Source organism: Rhamphochromis sp. 'chilingali' (assembly GCF_963969265.1).
Source record: "Rhamphochromis sp. 'chilingali' genome assembly, chromosome: 3".
Taxonomy (NCBI): Eukaryota; Metazoa; Chordata; class Actinopteri; order Cichliformes; family Cichlidae; genus Rhamphochromis; species Rhamphochromis sp. 'chilingali'.
Genome location: NC_137931.1, coordinates 3,515,219 through 3,541,064, shown reverse-complemented (window position 1 = coordinate 3,541,064; position 25,846 = coordinate 3,515,219). Strand labels below are relative to the sequence as shown.

Here is a 25,846-nt window from a genome sequence, read left to right as displayed (position 1 = left end):
AAAGTGAAGCCATGTGGTTCCTGGAAGGAAAAACACGACTTTTTCAAGTCTTTGTCCTGTTTTTATGAGAAATGTACGACTTTAATGTGAAACATTCAGAGTTTTTTCTCTTGTTGTGTTTGTTTGAAGCTGCTTCCTGTTGGCTTCAGCTGTTTGGAGTTTCCATTTTCTAAACTTCTACATTCTGAACCTTCTTCAGCTCTGAACAGATGATGAAACACTGAATGATTTCAAGCTCTTTGTCTAATAAACTTACATCTTTCATTCTTTATACAGATTGATGAACTGTGGTTTGTCAGAGATCAGCTGTGATTATCTGGCAGCAGCACTGAAGTCCAACCCCTCCCATCTGAGACAGCTGGACCTGAGTAATGACTCCTCTTCTTCAACTAAGAACAACGTGCAGGATCCAGGAGTGAAGCATCTGTGTGGTTTCCTGGAGAGTCCAGGATGTAAACTTGAAACTCTGAGGTCAGTCAGCATGTTTTAGTTGTGCTGAGATGAATATGATGTGAAAGTTGTGCTGACACTAAACTGCAGACATCAGGCTGATATTATACTGATCCACACTGAGGATCTTCATGGTAAAGTCTGTTTTCTTCTTCTCTGGTTTAGTCCATTGACTGCAGCAGAACAATGTTCACATTTCAAACAGTGATACTCAACGTATGGCCCGCGGCCCACACGCGGCCTGCCCACCTTTCCTGATTCAGAGAGAGGGGACCCTGATTAACTGTGTAGCTTCTTCCTCACAGTTCTAAGTATCAGACACAACAATGAATAATCCACAGCTGACTGTCTTTAGCAGGTCAAAGGTCACGGCACACAGCAGACAGTCAGAAATATTCTAACTCTGATCATTTATCAGTTGTGACACTGTGAGACTTGATCAGAGGTGTGATCATCACAGCAGAGGCCTTTGTGTCAAAGTCACTGAGGATCAAACAGAAACACATGAAGCAGATTTTCCTCTTCTGGCTTTTTATAGCAGATAACCTTCAAAATATTCTGCAGTCGATCAAAAACTGAAGCAAACCATGAAGCAACATGTGAACATGAGCTGATGCTGCTGAAGTGAAGCAAAGTTACAGAGGTTTGATTACAGACACAGCTGAGAGTTTGTAATCTGTCATCATTTTAAAAAGTTTCCATGGAACAGCAGAAATGAGGCTTTACTGTCAGAGGCCGACAGCACTGAACACAACAGCAGACTGGTGGCTAATAAACAGTGAATGATGCAGAAACAGATGTTTGAAGCTGTTCTTGGAGTACACTGAGAGAGAGAGAGCTGTGCAGGCAGGAACAGCCAAAGTCAGAGAGAATTCATGAGCATATTGATCAAACGTGAAGCAGAGTTTGGATCTTCTTTTGCTGCTGCTTCACTCAGTTTTGGTTGGAGACAGATGAAACCTGCAGCTTCAGGATCTGTGAGCTGTCCACTTTCAGCCCCGACGGCGTGTCCGTGTACGTGCCGTCGAGTGAACGATCCACGCTCTGTGTTTCCATCTTTGTGTGTTTAGCTGCTCTCATTTACTGTTTTAGCTGTTTGCTGCTTGTTGAAATAGTTTGTGAGCTTTAACCTGAGATTCTGGCAAAATACATTTATATTAAACATCGATTCAGGATTGAATGAATCAACATCGTTTTATTCAAATTAAAACCATTTAAATGGGAACATGAATTTTTTACAGCCGCCTCTAATGCTGGGTAATGTCAGCTGGTCCATGTGCAGCTGGCTGTGAGGCTCAGGGAGCGTCTACAAAGTGCAACACTGAAAGAACATCATCCATAAATATTGAGTAAGAACTGGACTCTCATACAGCGAGACTCAAATGCCTTTAAACATCAGCTTATCCTGCTGATCCAAGTCCAACACTGAGTTTGTAAAAACATGTTTGTCAATCATTTTGTTTGGTTTCTGAGGAAAAAGATTCAATAACTTGCTGCTAATACACAACATTTCATCATATTTCCTCATAAGCCTCTTTTGTCTGACCATTTGATCCCATTTGAATTTGCAATAAAGGATCCACAGAGTTTGGTGACAATAATGACAGTAGATGTTTGTGTGAAAGTGCTGGAAGCAAATGAGTGTGTGATGTTCTTTCAGTGTTGCACTTTGTAGACGCTCCCTGAGCACTGGTCTCACAGCCAGCTGCACATAGAGACCAGTGTTGTTAGTCCAGGTCAGAAGATGACTTGTTGGAATGAAAATGAGCTTGTAGTTTGTCTGCTTTAATAATGTGACTGGAAAAAGGTGTTGGACTTCAAATATGTCCATTTCTGTCACACTTCACCTTTAAAAGTGAAGCCATGTGGTTCCTGGAAGGAAAAACACGACTTTTTCAAGTCTTTGTCCTGTTTTTATGAGAAATGTTCGACTTTAATGTGAAACATTCAGAGTTTTTTCTCTTGTTGTGTTTGTTTGAAGCTGCTTCCTGTTGGCTTCAGCTGTTTGGAGTTTCCATTTTCTAAACTTCTACATTCTGAACCTTCTTCAGCTCTGAACAGATGATGAAACACTGAATGATTTCAAGCACTTTGTCTAATAAACTTACATCTTTCATTCTTTATACAGATTGTGGAGCTGTGGTTTGTCAGAGATCAGCTGTGATTATCTGGCAGCAGCACTGAAGTCCAACCCCTCCCATCTGAGACAGCTGGACCTGAGTAATGACTCCTTGTCTTTGAATAAGAACAAGCTGCAGGATCCAGGAGTGAAGCATCTGTGTGGTTTCCTGGAGAGTCCAGGATGTAAACTTGAAACTCTGAGGTCAGTCAGCATGTTTTAGTTGTGCTGAGATGAATATGATGTGAAAGTTGTGCTGACACTAAACTGCAGACATCAGGCTGATATTATACTGATCCACACTGAGGATCTTCATGGTAAAGTCTGTTTTCTTCTTCTCTGGTTTAGTCCATTGACTGCAGCAGAACAATGTTCACATTTCAAACAGTGATACTCAACGTATGGCCCGCGGCCCACACGCGGCCTGCCCACCTTTCCTGATTCAGAGAGAGGGGACCCTGATTAACTGTGTAGCTTCTTCCTCACAGTTCTAAGTATCAGACACAACAATGAATAATCCACAGCTGACTGTCTTTAGCAGGTCAAAGGTCACGGCACACAGCAGACAGTCAGAAATATTCTAACTCTGATCATTTATCAGTTGTGACACTGTGAGACTTGATCAGAGGTGTGATCATCACAGCAGAGGCCTTTGTGTCAAAGTCACTGAGGATCAAACAGAAACACATGAAGCAGATTTTCCTCTTCTGGCTTTTTATAGCAGATAACCTTCAAAATATTCTGCAGTCGATCAAAAACTGAAGCAAACCATGAAGCAACATGTGAACATGAGCTGATGCTGCTGAAGTGAAGCAAAGTTACAGAGGTTTGATTACAGACACAGCTGAGAGTTTGTAATCTGTCATCATTTTAAAAAGTTTCCATGGAACAGCAGAAATGAGGCTTTACTGTCAGAGGCCGACAGCACTGAACACAACAGCAGACTGGTGGCTAATAAACAGTGAATGATGCAGAAACAGATGTTTGAAGCTGTTCTTGGAGTACACTGAGAGAGAGAGAGCTGTGCAGGCAGGAACAGCCAAAGTCAGAGAGAATTCATGAGCATATTGATCAAACGTGAAGCAGAGTTTGGATCTTCTTTTGCTGCTGCTTCACTCAGTTTTGGTTGGAGACAGATGAAACCTGCAGCTTCAGGATCTGTGAGCTGTCCACTTTCAGCCCCGACGGCGTGTACGTGTACGTGCCGTCGAGTGAACGATCCACGCTCTGTGTTTCCATCTTTGTGTGTTTAGCTGCTCTCATTTACTGTTTTAGCTGTTTGCTGCTTGTTGAAATAGTTTGTGAGCTTTAACCTGAGATTCTGGCAAAATACATTTATATTAAACATCGATTCAGGATTGAATGAATCAACATCGTTTTATTCAAATTAAAACCATTTAAATGGGAACATGAATTTTTTACAGCCGCCTCTAATGCTGGGTAATGTCAGCTGGTCCATGTGCAGCTGGCTGTGAGGCTCAGGGAGCGTCTACAAAGTGCAACACTGAAAGAACATCATCCATAAATATTGAGTAAGAACTGGACTCTCATACAGCGAGACTCAAATGCCTTTAAACATCAGCTTATCCTGCTGATCCAAGTCCAACACTGAGTTTGTAAAAACATGTTTGTCAATCATTTTGTTTGGTTTCTGAGGAAAAAGATTCAATAACTTGCTGCTAATACACAACATTTCATCATATTTCCTCATAACCCTCTTTTGTCTGACCATTTGATCCCATTTGAATTTGCAATAAAGGATCCACAGAGTTTGGTGACAATAATGACAGTAGATGTTTGTGTGAAAGTGCTGGAAGCAAATGAGTGTGTGATGTTCTTTCAGTGTTGCACTTTGTAGACGCTCCCTGAGCACTGGTCTCACAGCCAGCTGCACATAGAGACCAGTGTTGTTAGTCCAGGTCAGAAGATGACTTGTTGGAATGAAAATGAGCTTGTAGTTTGTCTGCTTTAATAATGTGACTGGAAAAAGGTGTTGGACTTCAAATATGTCCATTTCTGTCACACTTCACCTTTAAAAGTGAAGCCATGTGGTTCCTGGAAGGAAAAACACGACTTTTTCAAGTCTTTGTCCTGTTTTTATGAGAAATGTACGACTTTAATGTGAAACATTCAGAGTTTTTTCTCTTATTGTGTTTGTTTGAAGCTGCTTCCTGTTGGCTTCAGCTGTTTGGAGTTTCCATTTTCTAAACTTCTACATTCTGAACCTTCTTCAGCTCTGAACAGATGATGAAACACTGAATGATGTCAAGCACTTTGTCTAATAAACTTACATCTTTCATTCTTTATACAGATTGGAGGACTGTGGTTTGTCAGAGATCAGCTGTGATTATCTGGCAGCAGCACTGAAGTCCAACCCCTCCCATCTGAGAGAGCTGGAGCTGAGCTCCAACTACAACCTGAAGGATCCAGGAGTGAAGCATCTGTGTGGTTTCCTGGAGAGTCCAGGATGTAAACTTGAAACTCTGAGGTCAGTCAGCATGTTTTAGTTGTGCTGAGATGAATATGATGTGAAAGTTGTGCTGACACTAAACTGCAGACATCAGGCTGATATTATACTGATCCACACTGAGGATCTTCATGGTAAAGTCTGTTTTCTTCTTCTCTGGTTTAGTCCATTGACTGCAGCAGAACAATGTTCACATTTCAAACCTTCAAAGAAGAAGAAAAATCCTCCACTGGAAAATTCACTGTGAAACTCTCAAACTCTTCATTGCACCTTAAAGTCTGTCTGACACTGAAATCCAAAGCAAAATGTGCGTTTGCTTTACAGACAGCAGTCCAACACAAACATACACACATCATCCAAAACACAGTCCAACATCCAAATCTCCTCCACTGCCAGCATGAATGATGGGAAAGAGAAGGAGGAACACTCTGACATTCAGGGTTAGAATGAGTTTCATCAAGCAGACTGTGAAGATCAAAGCTGCATTAGAAAGCTTACATGAATGAATGAGTGGACAGAAGTGGACAGAGATCATCTGAAGCACTTCAAAGGCTTTAAATCAGCACATTTCTCTTTATTCTTTATCAACTCTGTTAGTTTCTCTCAGTTTTCTGTGGAATGAAGCTAACAGCAGGCTAATAAGATGCTGACCAATAGGTTTCTATTAAAGGTTGTAATTTGTATATGAAAAAGTGCTTTGGCTCAGCAGGGATCAGCTTACAGGTAGAATACAGCTGCTGGATGGGATTAGCATGTCATAGCTATCTACCAAACTGCTAACTGGGGGATTTCAGGCCATCTATGGATCATTTTTGCTAACTGTTTATTCAGCTTAGGCTCACAGGGCTGCAGCCTGTGCCCTAGCTGTCATAGGGCAAGAGGCGTGGTCCACCTGCACAGGTGAGCAGTCCATCACAGGGCCAACAGAGAGAGACAGAGAAGCACTCCCTCACATCCACACCTACAGCCAATGTAGAAGCACCAATGAACCTAAGCAGCATTTCATTGGACTGTGGGAGAACATCCAACCTCCACAGAAAGGCCCAGCTGACCAACAAGCTTCAACCTACAACCTTCTTGCTCTAAGGCACTAGTGCTAACCACTTTTGCCCATTTCAGCCCAAATCCTGCATCTTCCTGTTTCTGACTCCAGGCCAGCTCCACTAACACTTTCTCATCAGACACTGCCACCTAGTGGAGGAAGTCTTAGTTCCATTTGAAGCTTCAGATTACAGTTAGTTCCTTTACAAAGAGGTGGAGGTGGTGGGGCCACAGCACCATCATCACTGAGTGCCATAGGACACTTAACCTTTGTTTCCATATGCTGGGAACTTCCTGTTGTTCCAAGGAGGACTGGAAAATGTGTGAAAATCTCCCAGTCAGTTCCTCACAGCACACTTCAATCATTTCCCTCCCACAGCATCAGGACCAGGGCTTTTTCTCTCTTTGGTCCCACTAAGAGATTTCCACACAAACACCTCATCAGTGGGACTCTCAGAGCTACCAGCCCTTTGCTACAATCACAAAGCTCTTCATTGAAATCAATGATATCAAAGCTGGAATCAAATGAGTCCAAGTCTTCTGCTGATTCAGCATCACATTCATCTTTGCTCCTTGTCCTGCATCCCCACCATGGACTTCATTCCTTTCCAAGCCAGCCTTGAGTGTCCTTTATTCAGCTCATCCTCTGCTTTACTTTTACACCTGATTTTAGCTGCTTTATCTCTCTTTCAACAGGTTTCTGTGCCTCAATCTTTTTCTTCTCTCCCTCATAACAAGACAGCTTCTTCTGCCTGAGAACATGTTGGAGTGATTTACTAATCCAGGGCTGCTTATTGGGGAAAATACTTCCTGTTTCCAAAGTAATCCCCATTTTTCCCAGAAAGAAATGTCAGTAGAAATCGATGATCTAAGTGAGAACATGAGCCTTTAAAAAGTCCCAGTGGGTGCAGTCAAAGCAGTCCCTCAGTCCCAGTATAGAGTCTTTGGTCCAGACTGGAACAGCTGTGTGCCCAGTTTGAGCTCTCTTCAGTGCTGTGACCTGACAGACCCAGAGGGGCCATCACGTCACATTTAGAAGCTCCCCTGATGGAGCCACAACACATGTCCAATACTTAGTCTGTCTTGTTGGACCAACTGGAAGAAATGATTCAAGGACTTAGTCACAGAACAGAGATTCAAATCTCCAAAATCCAACTGGCTGCATCAGGACATATAGTCTGAAACTCTGCACAGTTTCCTGTTTGAAGCTGCTTCCTGTTGGCTTCAGCTGTTTGGAGTTTCCATTTTCTAAACTTCTACATTCTGAACCTTCTTCAGCTCTGAACAGATGATGAAACACTGAATGATTTCAAGCACTTTGTCTAATAAACTTACATCTTTCATTCTTTATACAGATTGATGGACTGTGGTTTGTCAGAGATCAGCTGTGATTATCTGGCAGCAGCACTGAAGTCCAACCCCTCCCATCTGAGACAGCTGTACCTGTACTACAACAACCTGAAGGATCCAGATGTGAAGCAGCTGTCTGATCTTAAGAAGAGTCCAGACTACAGACTGGAGACTCTGGAGTAAGTAGAGTGATGGAGTGAGTGGGTGGTGCTGTCAGCAGTATTGTACTAAACACAGTCAGTATGAAACAAAGATCCAGTGTTTCCTGTAAAGCTGCAGCTTCTCAGTGAAGCTGTGAGAGGAGAACGGTGACAGGCTTCAGGATTGGACACAAACACTTCCTGTTTCTCACCTTTATGGTCACCATAGTAACGGCTGACACGCTCTGATCAAACACTGTCAACAGCCAATCAGCTCTCTGAACAAAGCAGCACGCAGACCAATGACTGCATTGATTTCCAAGTTTAAAGCAGTGAAGAACACAGTCTGTAGGTGAGGAAGAATTTAGTGAGAGCAGATGTTTGGATGGAATTCCTCCAGTTAACAGCTGGAACCGTCCATCTGGATTGTTGGGCTTGTTGTTGGGGTTCCTACAGAGCTCAGAGTGGACACACCAAGGTTCTTCTAATGAATGAAAGTCCAAACTCAAACTAGGAGGGAAAAACATTTTCAGCAACTTCAATAAAAATCCAAAGATTAGAAAAAGTGAAGCAACAATGAGTCCTAGTACAGTCCCAGCACTGACGTCCCTGCTGCTCTTTATACTGGATGTGCTGCATCACTGACTGACAGCTGATGAAGAGTCTCTGGAAACACTCGTTTATCTCCTCTGCTCTTCCTCCTTCTCTCTGCAGGTGGCAACCATGATGGTAAACAGGACAGTGTGTGTGCTGAGAGAGGAGCAGCTGTGTCCTGATGATCCAGAGAGGTTGAAGCAGCAGCAGCTTGTGTGTAGAAACTAGAGATGGACCGATCCGATATTACGTATCGGTATCGGTCCGATACTGACCTAAATTACTGGATCGGATATCGGAGAAAAATAAAAAATGTAATCCGATCCATTAAATATCATGAAAGCACCTCACAAAACTTGCAACACGCCGTAACTCGCCTCAGAACGTTAGCACTCGGAGCAGTATGCATCACGTGATAGAGCAGCTGTGGCATGCGGGACCTGTCGGTGGTCTGGATAGCATTTGGAGCTTCGCTAGCAACCCGACATTTCATCTCCGACAAAGTTATCCCCGAGAGAAGTAAAGCAGGTGTGTAAGTCCATCTCTGAATGTTTGTAAAGCATTCCCACGTTAAGCTTAACGAGCGACTGCCTCTCGCTCTCGCTGCTACTTCAATCATGAAACTGCTTAAATGATCAGCTGATCGGCTTTTCTGTCGCGAGTCCGCCTCACTTGTTTGTTTTTGGTCCACTTTGCGCCAGAAAGAGGAAACCAGCGGCTGAACAACAGCAGCATGTTTAAGCTTGATAAGCTGTTGTTACAATTTATTTAATATTACTTTCTACACCAGGATCTTTTTCTACAGCTGACAGCTGGTAACTGTGCAGGGGCGGATCTAGCAAAGTTTAGCCAGGGGGGCCGATAGGGCATGAACAGGGAAAAGGGGGCACAAAGACATACTTTTCTTTCTTATTCTCATTTAAAATGTCTAGCTTTTAATAAATAATTATCTGACACCCAAAGTTTTAATTTGATGCAAAATAAATAGAAGTCCATTACTGTATATAGTGACTATTAAGTCTAATATATATACCCTAGTAAGCTATAGTACTTTTTCCTTTGGGAAGGTACCATCTGTGCAGTCTGCAATTTTGTTGAAGAAAGATGTTGAATCTATTTAATATTTCTTGAAAAAGAATTGATTTCTGTGCATTTTTTTTTCACACTGCATCAAATTAAGGTTGATTACGTCGATTAAGCATCATGAGGTGGCGCGTGAGGGGTGGTTCCCTATTTTTTATTTATTTATTTTTGTTGTTGCTGGGAGTTGGAACCCTATTAGTTAGGTTGCTTAATATTTACGCTAAGTACTCTTTAAAATACCAGAATAGGGAGGATGGTGTAGGTTTATGTTTATTAGATTGATCAGTATTGCTGAACTATGAAATATTTTTTATGTATACAGGTATAACAGAATAGCTTTAGTGTAGTTGTTGTTTTAAACTTGAGTATGAACTTGCAGACTTGCAAAATGCAGCAAGATATTTAAAAAACAGTTTTGTTGATTAAAAAACACTATATTGGATTCATATCGGTATCGGCAGATATCCAAATTTATAATATCGGTATCGGTATCGGACATAAAAAAGTGGTATCGTGCCATCTCTAGTAGAGACGCTCTGACTGGGCCATGTTACTGGGAGGTGGAGAGGAGAGCTTCATCCAGCAGTGACTGACAGAGGAATGAAGTGCAGATGACTGTCAGTGCTGCAGAGTGAACTGCTCTGAGAACAGCTCCACTGTCAGACACAATGTAGAGTCCAGCATCAGCCCTGTGTGTCCCTCTGGATCTGACAGAGGATCATCAGTGTATCTGGACTGCTCTGCTGCTGCTCTGTCCTTCTACAGTCTCTGCACAGTCTCTGTCTCACTCTGGAAAGATTTTACAACTTGTTGTAATTACAGAACGTTAATATAATATTCAAACATGTGATCTTCTCTTTATTTCTGAATCTTTACCAAATAAAGAAAAACCAAACTAACAAACAGAAGCTGTCGTGTCCTTTTTCACCACATCTGTGAATCTTTTCTGTGTTTTTCCTCTTTTCCTCCTTCCTGCAGCTCCATCTTCATCATTCTGTGTCCAGTATATGTGAACACGTCCAAAGCATCTGAGCCTCATGTTACCCGTTTGTGTGAGTTACGCCTGTCATTGTGTTGTGGTGTATAAATAAGGGGCAGGAGACAGCGCTGGATCTCTGAGTTCTTTACTCTCAATTTCTGCAACATCTGCAATATCTAGAAATGCAAACCTGTGAGCTGTGTGTGTTGTGCGTCTGCTCGGCCACCTCTCCTCCGGCCGTGCTGGAAGCAGCTGTGCGTTTGACAGTTTTATCGACTCGACAATAATCGAACAAATTAAATGTTCAAAAATATCAACTTAAGCACTTCAAAGTCAACAAAAAGCTTAAAACAATGAAATAATATTTCACTGACAAAACAACAGCTCATAAGAACGATACACAAAATAATACAGAAACAAACAAATAAAAGTTATTAACCAGGATCCATGTTTTTGTCACAAACACTGAATCAGCTGATTCACTCTTTATGTTTCTGAGTTTGTTTTGTGATTATAGTTCTGGTTTCTGTTTCTGTGTCTTCACTGTGTCCCACGTCTCCTTACTTTGGACTCTGTGTTATATTTCCTGTTTTACTTTGACAGTCCTGTGTTACTGTTTCCTGTCTCGTGTGTGTAATTGGTCCCAGCTGTGTTTCCCTCCTGTCTCCCGTTCCCTGATTACTAAACTGCGTCCACGCCGCCGGCGCTCCTCTCCACAGCTGGATTCCAGGATTTCAGAGCATCCAGCTGTGGTGAGTGATGGAGACACTTTCTCTGCTCCCTCAGTAATCAGGACAGTTTATTGAACATCAGAGGACATAAAGGACTGTTTTTCACCTGCCCGTTCTGAACCTGGACATTAAAGACTGCTGGCTTCAAGGACATTAATCCCAGTGTCAGCCAGCCAATAACAGCCTGTGTTTTTCAGCTCTTTAGGAGTCAGAAATGAGAAAGACACAGACTGCTAACCTCTCCCTGCAGGAAATAAGCTCCGCCTCTTCCTGTCCTGTATATGAGTGATTCTGACATGAGACACAATGAGTTTCCTGTTTATTGTGACTTAAAGCGAGCAGCAAAGACACTAAACTGTGTGTTTCCAGCTGAAGCTGCTTTTTGTGTTGCTCCCACAATCCTGTCTAAAACAGTCAGTGAGGAAAACTCAATGTGACTTCAGAGTGACAGAGGTAAGCGACTCATGTTGTAACTGACGTCAGACGCGGAGATTTTGGCGTAAAATTAAAGCGAACGGTAGTTTAGAATTGAACAAATTCCTTTAAGCTTCAGTATTACCAAATACACTTATCAATAGTCTTCTAACTAACAATATTTGTCTAAATCATCTCCAACACCCTGGAGAACAACGGGGAGAGTTTAGAGGCTCTCCAAGATTACATTGATCAGTGCTTCCAGGATCTTGTGATGAAGAAGGCTCAGAGTGCAAAACCTTCATCAAAACCCACCTGAAGCTGCTGGAGGACACGGTGAAGATCATCGCCTTTGATAGAGTGCATCGCATCGGCCCCATGCGGGCTGCGACCAGGAGACCACGTCCTACTGTGGCCAAGTTCGGCCACTTCAAACAAAAGGAACAGGTGAAAAGTCTCCGTGTCCATCGGTGTGTCTCCACGTCTCTCTGCCTTCTTCGTGTCATCTCTGTGTTTCCCTGCTGCCCTCATGTTTTCTGCTTTGTCTGTTAGTTTGTCCCAGTTTAGGTTGATGTTCGCTTCTTCCCTCACCTTTGTTATTTTCACTGTAAATAAATCTCCACTCGCATCTCCACCGCCGTCTGCATCTTGGTCCTCATTCACTCCACCACACGACTGCTGCCCCAGCCGTGACAACTTTTGATGTTTCCTCTACATTTACCTTTAAAAATTATTTACTTTGCCTTGTTTGGTATCTTTTGGCATCAGATGGCCGACTTCTAAATGGCCACCATGGTCACCACCGAACTTGAGGAGTTTGCCCCTCACATATACTAATGTGCCACAAACAGGACTTTAACATCACCAACCATTCCTATGTTATTACGGTGTATCCATATAACTGGCCCACCCTGTACAGTTATGCTTTCATGTTGACATACTGTATTAACACAATTCAGGGAGGATTCTAGGATCAGAGCTTCGGGGGGCTGAGCACCCAGAGAGCTGCCCAGCCAGCCAAGATACACTTTACTCGTCACAATGAGACTTCTTCCCCGTCTCTGTCGGTCCCTGCATCCTCCCTGTCCTCATCGTCTGTTGTCTTCGCCTCCTTTTATCAGTCATCATAATTTTACCGTCTCTGTGCAAGTCTGCAAATTTCTTTATTAAATCAAAAGATTATTAAATCCATCAAGTCTCTCTGTGCCTGGGTCCTCGTCACAAAACATGCCATCACTGTTTTGTACTTTTTAACAATTTAATCCCACATTTGTGAAAGAAAAGCAAAACACTTTTTTGAAAAGTCTGTAACAAAACCATCAATTCTGATCAAGGTTATTTAAATGCTGCCAAAGAAGAATGGATTGGAATAAAAAAAATACATATCCTAACCTTAATTACTGGAGGAGAATAATGAATGATGCTCATAGTGAGTAAGAAGTAAACTGAGTGCATATTTTGGACAGAGATTCACTTTTAATGTGTTTGTATAATATAATACAGATGCATAAAAACACTCCTGAAACAGAATAAATTATTACAAATAAATTATTACAAAATATTAAAAAAGCCTTCTTCTTCATGTTGAGGACAGCTTTGACTTCCTGTGTTACCCACGGTTTGTTATTAGGATAACACCGTACCGTCTTAGCAGGGGCGACCGTGTCCACACAAAAGTTGAGGTAGTCTGTAAGACAGTGTGTCGCCCCCTCTATGTCCTCACCATGTGGGCTCAGGAGCACATCCCAGTCTGTGGTGTCATAACAGTCCCTCAGAGCATCCTCCTTTTCTGGGGTCCATCTCCGGATGGAGCGCGTTGTGACCGGCTGCCTTTGGACGAGGGGTGTGTATTGTGGCTGTAGGTAAACCAGGTTGTGGTCTGACTTCCCTAGTGGGGGGAGGGGGGTGGCTCTGTATGCATCTCTCACATTAGCATATAGTAGGTCAATTGTCCTGTTGCTCCTTGTGGGACAATTCACTAGCCTAGTTACTGCATATTATTGGTTGTTGCTGTGGGTTCCCCACTGTGTTGGTTTTTCCTTGTGTTTTTCAGCAGATGATGAAATAGATTTTCAGTATTTTTTCTCTCTTCCTCTCCATCTATTTCTCTTCTTCTCTATTTTTCCCTCTTCTTCTGTTAACTTTCTCCCCAGCTTATCTTTTTTCTGCTTTCCTGACCCCCGTTCTGATTCTAATGACTCAAAATAAAGTAAAATCAGAATCAAATTCTAATAAAATATGACTATCAAGTGGACCAGTATAGCAAAAACCATGATGGTCGCAGAGGCCACAGAGCCAAGTGGCAGGATTTTCAACGTTCAAACCAGATAAAAAACAGAAATTAAATGGTGTTAAAAGCCATGAATTAAGGCAATTCATTCACAACATCATTACAAGTTTTACTGGACGTTAATATTTTTCTCTTTTTTCAATGCAAAACAAAATAACAGTACACATGATGCTGGCAAGTTAAAATGTCAGTGTCTTTTATAGATAGCATGTCTAGCATCATAGTTTTATAGATCACGTAGTCAGGGTAAAAACTCCATCTCTGATTATTATTGTACATGACTGTGACATGCAGCGGCCTCAGCATCATGATGAAGGCGACCGGAGGAGATAGTTTGGTAGACATCGATGTTTTGCCGATGAAGGCTCATGTAGCGGTCCTCTTTGTCCTAAACAACAATTTACACTGTCATTTACATTTAATTAAAGTGCAGCTTAAAACACAGACATAATGCACTGCAGCCTCGGCACAATTAAGTGTAAAACAGAACTATGGAAAACTCACAAACATCTGGCGAGTTTCAGATCCTGTTAAGTTAGTTAGACCTGATCTGTTTTCTCTGTTAGGATAAAAACATCAGAGGTCATGGGGTGAAAAATACCTCAAAAACAAGACCAGCTATGTCTACAACTAATGTGTGGTGTTTGAAAAGAACCTATGAGATACTTTGAACACCACAGTGGCTGCTGTATGCAGTAATGTGCTCAAGTGATTTCAAAGGGTCATTTCATGAGTTTAAGTGCGTCAGTAAAAGTTTTCACCTGCGAGGATTTCTCCTCAGGCTGTAACCACAGGTTATCACAGCCACACTGATGAGTGAAGCAGCAGCAGAAATGATGGGAACTGTAGCCATGAACTTCATGCCAGAAGAATCTCCATCGTCTGTTGAATGTTGCCACACACACACAAAAAAACTTCATTTTGAAAACATGAAAAGTCACGAAATTTGCATTAGCCTGTTATATTAAAGTGGAAAACATGTTTATCTTTTCATTACATTAGAGTTACAATTGCATCATTCAAACATTTCACTGATGAAATAACAACAAAGTTGTGATTGGAGCAGTTTTATAATGAAATTTAAACAAATTAGCCAGAAGAACAGCTTAAAAACATTCCAGATGTTCATCTCCTGACTGAAACCTTTCATTAATCCGCTGCAGGCGGGAATGACGACCTCAAACCATGTATGACAGAAAAGAAAGTGTTAACGCAGTTCCAAACATCCACCTTGAATCTGCGGTGTGGGTATAAATAGAAAATGTTTTTACCTCTCACAGTCACACTGAGATGGAGAACATACAATCCACCACGAAATCCACACTCACAGGTGTAGTTCCCACTGTCTTCAGATGTTAAGTTGAGCAGGTGGAGAAACACAGTCTCATTTTCTTTGATCAGTGTGAACCTGGAGTCACAGCCATGAATAAAGCCTCGGTCGTAACGATAGAGCAGACGACGCTGTTCTCCTCGGCTCCTCTCTGTGCTGATCTCACACAGTATCATCACAGTAATATTCAGAGTTGTTTTGCTGCATATTTGAGTGGAATCGGGTTTCTTTCCAATTGTCTTCACAAGAGTCTCTATAAATTGTTCCAGTTAAAATGAAACAAAATCGGGATTATAGTTTCTATATATTTGTTGTTGTGGGAAAATCAATCACATATATTATTTCACTAACCTAACTAAAGCTTTCTTCTTAAACACCTGGCTTTACAGCTTTTCTTTTTTAATTATATATATTTACCTTCACTGCTAAAAACCACAAGCAGAAGCAGGAGAAAGCAGAGTTTCCGTGCAGTCATGCTGGTGAGGAAGTAACTGTGGTTGACAGTGTGAGGTAGACTATAGTGAAAGCAGGAAGACTTGCACCCTCCTTATTTCACCTCTTGTGTCTACACTGAAACTTTTACTATGTCTAAAATAGAAGTGCATAAAAGTGGAAGGACAGTAGAAGGTAAACCACCAACATTGTTTAAGCCAGACTGATCTCTCTGTTTATCTGGATGGACATTGTGTTCAAATTATGATGAGATGTTTGTTCAAAAACAAAACTAGTCTGATACAAAGAGTCATGTTTGCCACAGTTTATTGTGTTTGTATTGTATTAAATCTGAGAGCCTGAGTTGGAGTATTATGACTGAATGGTCTCCATTACTGGGAAACAACTATCCAGTGTGAAAAGATGGACGTTTATTATAATATATGAATATTATTATATTAGTATGTCACCTAAAGTTTTATATACTTTAAAATGTTTCATAGAGCTTTATTATCCACTCCCACAGTTCCTGTGCTTCTTGCTGAGCGTGTCTTGTTGTCGTGTTGATGGTTCACTGAGATGAGAGTCTGGTAGGAATCACTCGATGGCTGCTGAAGGTTTGTATAGGGCTGATCTGGCTCATCGTCATCCTTTAGAAAAGTGAAATATTTTAGGTATTAATCAAGTTCAACCCGGTCTACCCACACACTCTATTGATCTTTAAATCTCTCCATCTGTTGCCTGGATTATTTAATGTTTCTGCTCATTTCTGTAAGAGCTTCTTCACAAAATAAAGGACACTGAAGTTGGCACTAATAGTATTATAACACTAATCTGTAATTATCTATATAAGTAGTTAACATCCTAAAACATAAATGTACATGTTTTATGTTTACTGGCAAACTTTTAACTAGCTGCTGTAGATCGTAGCAATAAATTGCTCACCAAACCGTTGGGATTTTCAGGTACAGACACTCCAGATGTTCCTGACCTTAAGCAGCCACGTTGATAAGAAAGGATGTCAGCATTAGTGTAACACTATTCACATTCAAACAGAGAAAAATCAAGTAAGAACATCTACATTTATATTATCTTCTCTCTTAATAATGATAATTATTTTTGGAAGGATAAAAAGTGTTCATTCTAGACATGATGTTTAACATACAGCGAATTCTCATTTATTGAAATGTGATGTTTCCTTTTACTTTCTCTACATGTCACGGACCGCCGGGGCAGACCGTGTGGAGTGAGTGGAGGACCCAAGAGCAAACAGAGGTGAGGACACAAAACCGGACTTAACAGAAGGCGAGCCTTTATTTAGGGCCGAAAACATAAGGAACAAGGCAGCAAAGGAACTGAGGGAAAACCTGAACATAGACTGGGAAAACTATGGCTAAACAAGGTACAAACTAGGACTAGTTGAGGCTGGGGAACTATGACAAGGGGTAGGGGAGATAACACAGACGACGCGACACAGACTACATGAAACACAGAGACTAAATACACAAGAGGGATGATCAGGGGAAGTGGCCACACATGGGAACACAGCTGACACAGATAAACATAACAAGACATGGCAGGAGTAAACAACACTGACGGGAGACTGTCAAAGTAAAACAGGAAGTACACAGAGGTGCAAACAGGAGGAGAGAGAGAGAGCACGGGCATAGTGGGCTGGGGAAACATGGAATAAAACATAAGGAGAGACGAGGGCTCACAGATACACAGAGGGGCACACAGGGGGCAAAAGCCACGAATGGAAAACACTAAGGGAACAACACAAGAGGGCAACTCAGAAAACATGGCCTAAAATAAGGAACGAAATACAAAAATACAAAGAACTAAGAATACTGGGCCCACATGGCCCAGGACCATGACACTACATCTATATCATCTTTGAATTACTACAGCAAAAATAGTCTCACCCATTACTTTTCCTCCAGTAGATAAATCCCACGATAACTCCAGTTATAAAGATGATCACAACACCGGGCAGATAAACGGAAAAAGATTTGTCTGCTGAAGTGTGGGCCTCGTTTGTGTCTAAATCATTGAAAAGATGCATTTGTCAGTAAAATCATTTACTTTCATTCCCTGGAAATCAAAACACAAATCAAACACAGTTTACGTCTACTGAAACTCTGAGTGAAGTAATGAAACCCCAGTTTTATAACCACAGAGCTTTAAATATTGTCACTGTACTCTTTTCTTTTGTCTTCTTCTTCTTCTTTTGCATCTTTTCTGAATATTACTATGAACTGAAATTGGTCCAACTGCTTATATACATTCACTGGCCACTTTATGAGGTATACTTGTTCAGGGTGTAACACAAATATTTCAGTGTTCATTTCATTTGTCAATCACATGTCAGCTTCATCTTCCTGGTTAAATAAAGGTTAATAAAATAATAAAATGTCAGCAAATCAATGCTCAAACAGAGCAACATGGCACATGTTACTGGTCCCAGTGCTTCACAAACTGCTGATCTGCTGGGATTTTCCCACACAATCATCTCTGTTCACAGACAATGGTCTGAAAAATAGAAAATATCCAGTGAGCTGTGATTCTCTGGGTAAAAATGCTGTTTACACATCAAACCTTGAGGCAGAGCGGACCACACTGGATATCACTGCTGTCCTCTAACAACAGCAAGCTGAGGCTACAGTTTGCAAGTCTGGACAACAGAAGACTAAAAAAACGATGCCTTGCCCGATGAGTTGATTTCTAACAGTTCAGACTGCTGGTGGTGTAATGCTCTGTGGGGGATTTTCTTTGCAAACTTTGGACCCTGTAGTAACCACTGAGCATCATTTAAACACCACAGCCTGCCTGAAGGTTGTTGCTGACCACATTCATGTCTTTATGCCCAAAAAATACCCATCGTCTGATGGCTGCTTCCAGCAGGATACCACACCATGTCACGGCGCTCAAATCATGTACGGCCTGCGCAGTCACCAGATCTCAATCCAGCAGAGCACCTTTGGGATGTGGTGGAACGGAAAGTTTGCTTCAAGTAAGAGCAGCTGACGAATCTGCAGCAACTGTGTGATGATGTAATTTCAATATGTCTTGAGAATCTTTGAGGAATGTTTTTAGCGCCTTGTTGTGCCACAAAAAATGAAGACATGTTTGATGGCTGAAGGTGGTCCAACTCGGTTCAAAGATGTACCTGATAAATGAGTCAGTGAGAGTATTTAAACTGCTGTAAGTGAAAATAAGAAGAAAAGAAATGAACAAATTACAAGAATAAAAAACACATAAGCAGGTCAATACAATGCTGACACAGTGCTGAATAACTGTGTCAGATAAAGAAACCAAAATGCATTTACCTTCCACAGTGACACTGATATGGACAATATATGTCCCTTCAGTGTTTGTACACTCACAGGTGAAGTTCCCACTATCAGCTGGTGTTAAACTGGTCAGCTCCAGAAAGGCAGTCTGATTTTCTTTTGTTATTGAGAACCTGGGGTCACATTCATGAGTAACGTTCTCTCCGTGTCGATACAGCAGATGACACTCTCCTCCTGTGTCCCTCTGTCTTTTGATCTTACAGATAATCAAAACAATAGTAGTCTGACTTTCCTTGTTGCAAATCCGAGTGACATCGTGTTCTCTCCTGACTGTCTTCACAACAGTCTCTGTAAACAGGGACAGCAAAATACGGTAAATACAAGATTCAGCCTGTGTCAGAGAGGACTTTAGTTTCTATATTTTGTGAATGTTAAACCATCTTTTTAATCCCATAATAATGTGTTTAGTTTAAACTAAAAGCAAGGAGGTTATAAATTTAAAAATATTAATAATGCATAATGAAAATAGTTTCCTTGTATTACCTTCAGCATCATGGGACACAGCTAGTGGTAACAGCAAAATCAAGCAAACTTTTGATACGTCCATGCTTGTTAACATGTCTGTGAGCCACCGACAGTGAAGAGGAAGATGTGCGGAAAGAAACAAGCTGAAGCTTTCCTGGCTAAGCAGACGTCAGACTGTTGCCCTTCACGGGGCAAGTGTGAAATGATGTAAAAAGGAAGTGTACTGACAGGACTTTCATATTAAAAGGCTGTAAAGTTGAAACACTGTGCGAGCTCCCACACAAAAAGAAAACAAGCTAATTTTTCTTTATCACAGAGGAATTATTACACTGCTAACTGTCATGTTCGCTAAAACTGAAGGATGGATAATATTGTAAAAGTAACAACAAAACTACCATTTATCATAACATTATAAGCATTTTAAACTAAAATAGCGTGTGTTATGGTTCAAAATATTGGGGATGGAGACAAGAGGAAAAACCACAATAACAACACTGGTCCGGTCGGGTTGAGTCAAACGATGATTTTAATGATCACACGCGTGGGAGATGGGCACTGATGCAGACAGCCTCAGATCTCAAAATGGTGGAGCATTGCTCAAACTCTTATAGCCTCTGGTGCCTCCACCTTATCATAAAAAGCCTAAACATTCACATGCTTTCTCTCACACAGCGCCTAAGCTACGACCTTGGCTCCCCGTCTATCTGCTCCTGCTGAGATGGGGCAGAAAACTCCAGTATATTCTGTTCTCTTCTAATCAGACAAATAAGACAATAACTTTCTGCGAACAGTATTTCTTATAACTCAGCAGTATAATGCATCATAAAACAATATCATTCATTCACAACAAGTCAGCAGTTTAATGTAATGCAAATCAGTTTAACTAATGCAATAGTTATCAGCTTCTTCTAATTCAGGAGAATAATGCCAACTAAAACTACATAATAATTCACCATCTTTAATTAGGGGTCTAACATGGCATAAAATAATATTATAATCTAATAATTCCCCCTGATGAGCTCATTAGAATAATGAGCTCACCAGCACCCCATAATCCAGTGTGGCCGGGTTCATCTCTTCTCACTCCTGAGGTCCTTTGTCCCCCTGAGGGGCGAACCATATGTGGGATGACCTCTATGTTTGCGCAGTTCAGATGCAAGACAAACTATTATTCCAACAATAGCAGGTACAGATGACACTCCCCAGGTCTCCCACAGCTTTATTTGGTGCTACCTTATACCCTCCAGACGTACTCAGACTAGAACCTCTGTCCAAGGAGCTTTTAGCCTTTTATGTTATTGCTGCAGCTACCAGTGTCGTCCAGTTGGGTGATCCTCTGCTCTTCATTCTTCAACCTCAGGGGTTAGACAACCCTTCAGTCGTGGCACAGATCAGGGGATTATTCTGCCCCGATTTCAAACAACGATCTGTGTATCCTCCAGAAAAGGGAACAGGAAGGTGTCCCCCTTTTTGCCCAAGAGCCTCTCGAACTTCGTTGGTCTGGTGTTCCCGGATTTCCGCCAACCCCTTCATGGTTATTGCTGTGTTTATGGGATCCATCCTTTTGTGGTGACTAGCTGGAGCCCAAACGCCATGACCCTTGGACCCAGTTGGTGTCTTGGCAGTCACTGTGTCTGTCTCTGCTGCGGAGGATCCTCGTATATCTGTGACCTCGTCTGGTGTCTGTTCCTTTCTCTGTAAGAGACAGAAAACCAAAACACCTCTCTTCCTAACCCTAATAATCTAATGTTGTTATCTACTGACCTTCTAGTGATTCAGAATTGGTTTAAAAACATTCAGAATGTCCCAGGGACTTATTCTAATCATATCCTATGTGTGTGTAAGCGTGTTTGCATTTAGCCCTCTGCACTCAAAGTCAATACCTGCAATATATCAGTCCGGACCATCACGCCGAACGAAGCTTATGACCTTCAAAAGACCAAGTGCCAACTCGTTATAAGCACATTTGCAAGGTGTGTCTGAACATTATTGAAACCACTCTTTTTAACAAAAGACAAAGAAATTAACAAATCTTCTAAACGCTATTCAGTTCATTTCAATGATTGATGCTTACACATGGAAATAATGATTTATGCTTCTTACTGATTCTCTACAAAAGACCGGAAACTTCTCGGGCCGCTATTAGCTTAAGTTTTACCATTCCTAAGGTATTAAAGACACAAATGAAGTTATAAAATGTTCAAATAATCCTTGTTTGATGTTAAAGCTCAACTTCCCCCCCCTTTTTTTTTTTTGACACATCCCCATGTGTCAAATCAACGGAGCTAGAACATTAAAAGAAAAGGTTAGGCAGCTACAAGGTTTCCCAGATCGTTAAGGTGATCTGCGTGTAATGTTCTGACTCAGGTATTTAATATTTTAATAAATGTCGTTTAATTAACTGCCACTATTTAAACTAAACTTAAAGACATAATTGAAGAAAAGATCACAAAAAATAACATGATATCAGTGTTTTGTAAGCGCGTGCGGCCTTCTATGCTCGAAGCCTTTTCCCTCAATAGATCAGTCAGACATTCGCGCTGACTGTAGCTTTTAACCCTTATTAACTTGAGCACAACTCCACAATGAGCAACAAGTTGCAATATGTATAAAAATGATCATGGTTACACCTGCAATAAAAATTATATCATTATCCTAACACCTGTAAATAGAAGATTCATCAGAGGTTATAACCATCACAGGAACACAGATGTTAGTATAAGGTCAAAAGCTTCAATAAATGATCATCGATGCAATACTTGTTGCATGATTCTCATACAATAATAATGCTGATATTAAAATAACAGTAAAACACCCCCTTTTGTCCCGTTTCACTTGACACCTAAACGTTTATAAATGCCTCTTTTAAATTTTATTTCCCCCTGTTCTCCCCTTCCTGACCACAGCAGGGGGATCTTAGTTTTGAATCAGCCATGAATCCAGCTCACCTGATTCATCAGTGAGCTCCACCATCACTGGCGTCTGACAGGGTGGCGCTGCATATTCTTCCTTTAATGTCACTATTTTCAACCTGTTAATTAGAGTGCTTAAACCTGAAGTCGACTACGTCCACAACAAGTCAATACAGCTGTAAATGTGGCCAATTATCAATCTATTACCAATCAATAACAACAGATAACTTCTATTTTATGCATGCTTTTAATCAACCACTCACCCAGAGGATCTCCAATCCCAGGAAATTCCTTCTCCTCAGTCAATGAGTCTGTCCTCCTTCCATGCCCTGGTAACTGGTCCATCCAGAGCCATATGATCTCAAATATACATAAAACAAGCCAAACCACACCTTGGTCACACCAACTCTCTTCCGCCCCGAAGATGTCCAATGCCATCCTAGTATGGACTGAAAGTGGCTTTAACGCTGACTGTCCTGACAATCCATCTTATAACATTTCCTGGTCAGATCTGCCAATCTCCGCCCCAGGGTTTTAACTATTTTGCAATTTTCATTAGTTTCTATGTTTTTTCTAGTTTTGCCTCCAGATTTTCAATTTTTTTTTACCAGTTGGAATCAGTTTTTACCAATTCTTTGCTAGTTTAGTCTAGTTTTTATTTTCCTGAAAATCCTTAGTTTCAGTTTAGTTTTAGTTGTGTTTTGCAAAAATTAAGTGTAACAAAATCTCAGTTCCATCATATCAATCATGCTCTTCTGGTTATCCTTGGGTGTTGAGACTAATAACTATTAACTCTTGCCGCACCGAGTGGTCCTAATTTTGGTTGAAGTGAATTGATAACCTTTTTGAAGGCGATTGTTTCACACATTTATTTAGATGTCCCAGTCCTGTTATCTCGGGATACATCACGCTGCCTTATCTGGGGTTAGCTGTTTTCGGGGGATGCGGGTTGAGTGGGGGAGCTCTTCAAGGTAAGCTAGGTTAACCTTCTTGTGTGAGCTTTTCAAGTGCACTTTAAGGTTTGTGGGATTTTTCGTGTCATAAATGTCCCTCATAACCCCCTGATGGCCCAGTAATTCATTTTTGCGCACTGTAGTACACATTTAGTTTTTGCTTGTAGCTCTCATACTCTACTTGCCACTCCTCTAAGTCCTGATGTTTCTTAGCGAGGACAACAGTACCTTTAAAATTATATCACATGTGTGGGGGTGTGGCCTTGCCAATTGTTTTTCCCACCTTTTCAAAATGGCTGACGTGCCCACAAGCACATTTTATGGAAGAAAGAAAGGTAAGCTTGATATTTACATTTAAAATGTTTTGTTAAACTCAGATTTTTATTAATTTTCAAAGAATAAACATCTAGTAAATGATTTGAGGGGTCTTTAAGAATTAGGCTCATTTAGTTTCACGGAGAACATGACAAAATATGGTTCACTCCACTTGCCTGAAATGGTTAACAGTCCAAGGCATTTCAGTTGTAGAATGGGTGCAACAGTAAAACATATGTGAGATGTGGGAAGTGCCAAATGTTCCTTTGTGTCTCCAAATAAAAATAAAAATCACAGTACTTCCTCAGATATCATAAATGAATTGACTTTTGTGAAATAGAAAGCCCAGTGCAATCACTTATTCCTGAACCAATGGCTTACAGCTAGTGAAGTGTCAGTGACTTCTAAGTTGATCCCTGATCTACATTTTTATGATATTGTTATATAAATAAGTTTTAATATCCTGCTTACAAAAATTTCAGTGGAACATGTAATCTTCTTAAATAGCTCTTGAATGTTGTTAGTTTCACATTCGTGATCAATGAACTCCCCTTGTGCACTGTAGTGCACATGTTGTAAAATTTAAATAAAATTAGTTAAAAACAATTTTGTTTTTGTAATGTGTTTATTTTACCGTCCCAGCACTTGATTTATCTTAAAAAGAAAAAAGAAAAAGAAAAAAATGAAAATACTTTTCCCTTTTTTCTTTCCCTGGGTCTCAGGAGGACATTGTGTCTCTCTCCACTACAAGACTCTTGCTATATCTAAAAAACAGTCATATTCAAAGTAATCCTAAATTGGACTCTGGCGCTTTCTCCCGACTTTTCCTGACATGATTCTGCGCGTGGACGGAGCAGCAACACAGACGACTCGACTAACGTACTGCCTTGACTTTACTATTGCAGGGCACGCACACATCAATGCAACTAAACACATTTTGCTATAAATCTAGTTAATTTTAGTTAGTTTTGTGAACATTCAGTACAGTTTTAGTTAGTTTTCCTTTTTGTTTTGATTTTATTACCGTTAACGCAAATTTTTCCACTTCTAGTTTTCGTTATTTCATTTGTTGTCTTTAATAATAATAATCTTCTCTGCACCCTGGAATAAACATAATCAATATGATCAACATTTTGCTGCGTATCAATTCACCTTTTTGATTCAAATGCTCCAGCCTTATGTGGTTTGTGACATGTGTTGATCTAAACCTCCACTCTGTCTCTAAATGTTTGAAGAATTTTTCAAGTTCGGGGTCAAATTTTGAGAATTTGACCATAAGTGAAAGTTATGGCGTTATCACCCCCTTTGGGGATTACCTTTTCCAGTTTTGATGATATTCCTCCCCATTCTCTATTTTTTGCAAGTACCCCTCTTCGGTGGCGAGAAACTGTTGGTGTGATCAAGCGGGTGCTGTAAAAACAAAAGCTCAGGACAGAACAGTCACCAGTCATGTACTTCATTCAAAATGAACAAATATCAAGCTTCATATTGATCCTCTTAGTGTAATGGTACATTTTAATTTGCACTTCTCAAAACTGAAAACAATATTCTCTTTATTTTACTCTTGTTCTTGTGCAGCACCACCCCTCAGCACATGCCCCTGTTATTTTATCTTACTTTTAAATTGTTGACTACTTCAAGAAAGCGCCCAAAAGACGGGGACCAGTGTTTATCATTACATATCTCCATTTTGAGTGTGGCTGTCTATCATTCCCCTGTTATTCATAGACCTCGGTGGAGGGTTTTTTTTTTTCTTTTTTACCTCTATAAAAATTAATTGACTCTTTACAGTGACCCACTATGGTTAATAATAACATGTTCAGTCATGAGTGGAATCAAACCTTTTCTTCACTTTAGCATTTAACATTCCCCACCATATAATATGATACATTAATCGAAACACAGCTACTAAAACACAATTTTCTTAATGCAAACATCAGTAACTCAAAATTAGCAACCAAAGGGTTAAGCCTGCAGTTCACACTCCTGTGAAGCTACAGCTCTTTAGTCTCTGTCATCCTTCTGTTCTTGCAAAAACAAAACATCCACCCTTCTTTTACAGGCTGGGTGAATTGTCTGTGGACATTCAATAATCCTAAAGTCGGTACCGTTTTTGTCTCAATATCAAGTCAGTTAAAACTTTTAGTCGTCAGTCCGTCACAGTCCAGTCACATGCATACATCCACACACATTCATACCAGATATTGCTGATAATGGAGTCTCACGCGCAACCTATTCGAGCCTCCATCACCAGCAAGATGACGTCATCATTTTAAAGGAAACAGTTCCTTGTTTGTTTTTTTTTCTTTTTTGGACTGGATCGACTCGCTGCAATCCTTTTAGGCTCAGGACTTCTCATGTGATCAATGTCCCATATAAGTGAATTTCTCCCAAGCCCATTATAATCATGGAGAAAAATACTTTGCGA

The 25,846-nt window shown here is 40.7% G+C and overlaps 2 protein-coding genes across 3 annotated transcripts in view; both read left to right on the top strand.

The window, feature by feature from the left end:
- Positions 1-10,152, top strand: part of LOC308394301 (protein NLRC3-like) — a 52,287-nt gene extending 42,135 nt beyond the window's left edge. For both annotated transcript variants that reach the window (XM_080878558.1, XM_080878557.1), the window contains 2 exons: positions 7,433-7,606; positions 8,282-10,152. In XM_080878558.1, the coding sequence (XP_080734684.1) occupies positions 7,433-7,606; positions 8,282-8,294 (187 nt within the window). In that variant the 3' untranslated portion in view covers positions 8,295-10,152. The remainder of the gene's footprint in view (positions 1-7,432; positions 7,607-8,281) is intronic.
- The window catches only part of LOC308394299 (uncharacterized protein), a 1,060,216-nt gene that overhangs the window by 892,795 nt on the left and 141,575 nt on the right, over positions 1-25,846 (top strand). Inside the window, exon 39 of the mRNA XM_080878552.1 lies at positions 4,881-5,057. Within this exon, the coding sequence (XP_080734678.1) occupies positions 4,881-5,057 (177 nt within the window). The remainder of the gene's footprint in view (positions 1-4,880; positions 5,058-25,846) is intronic.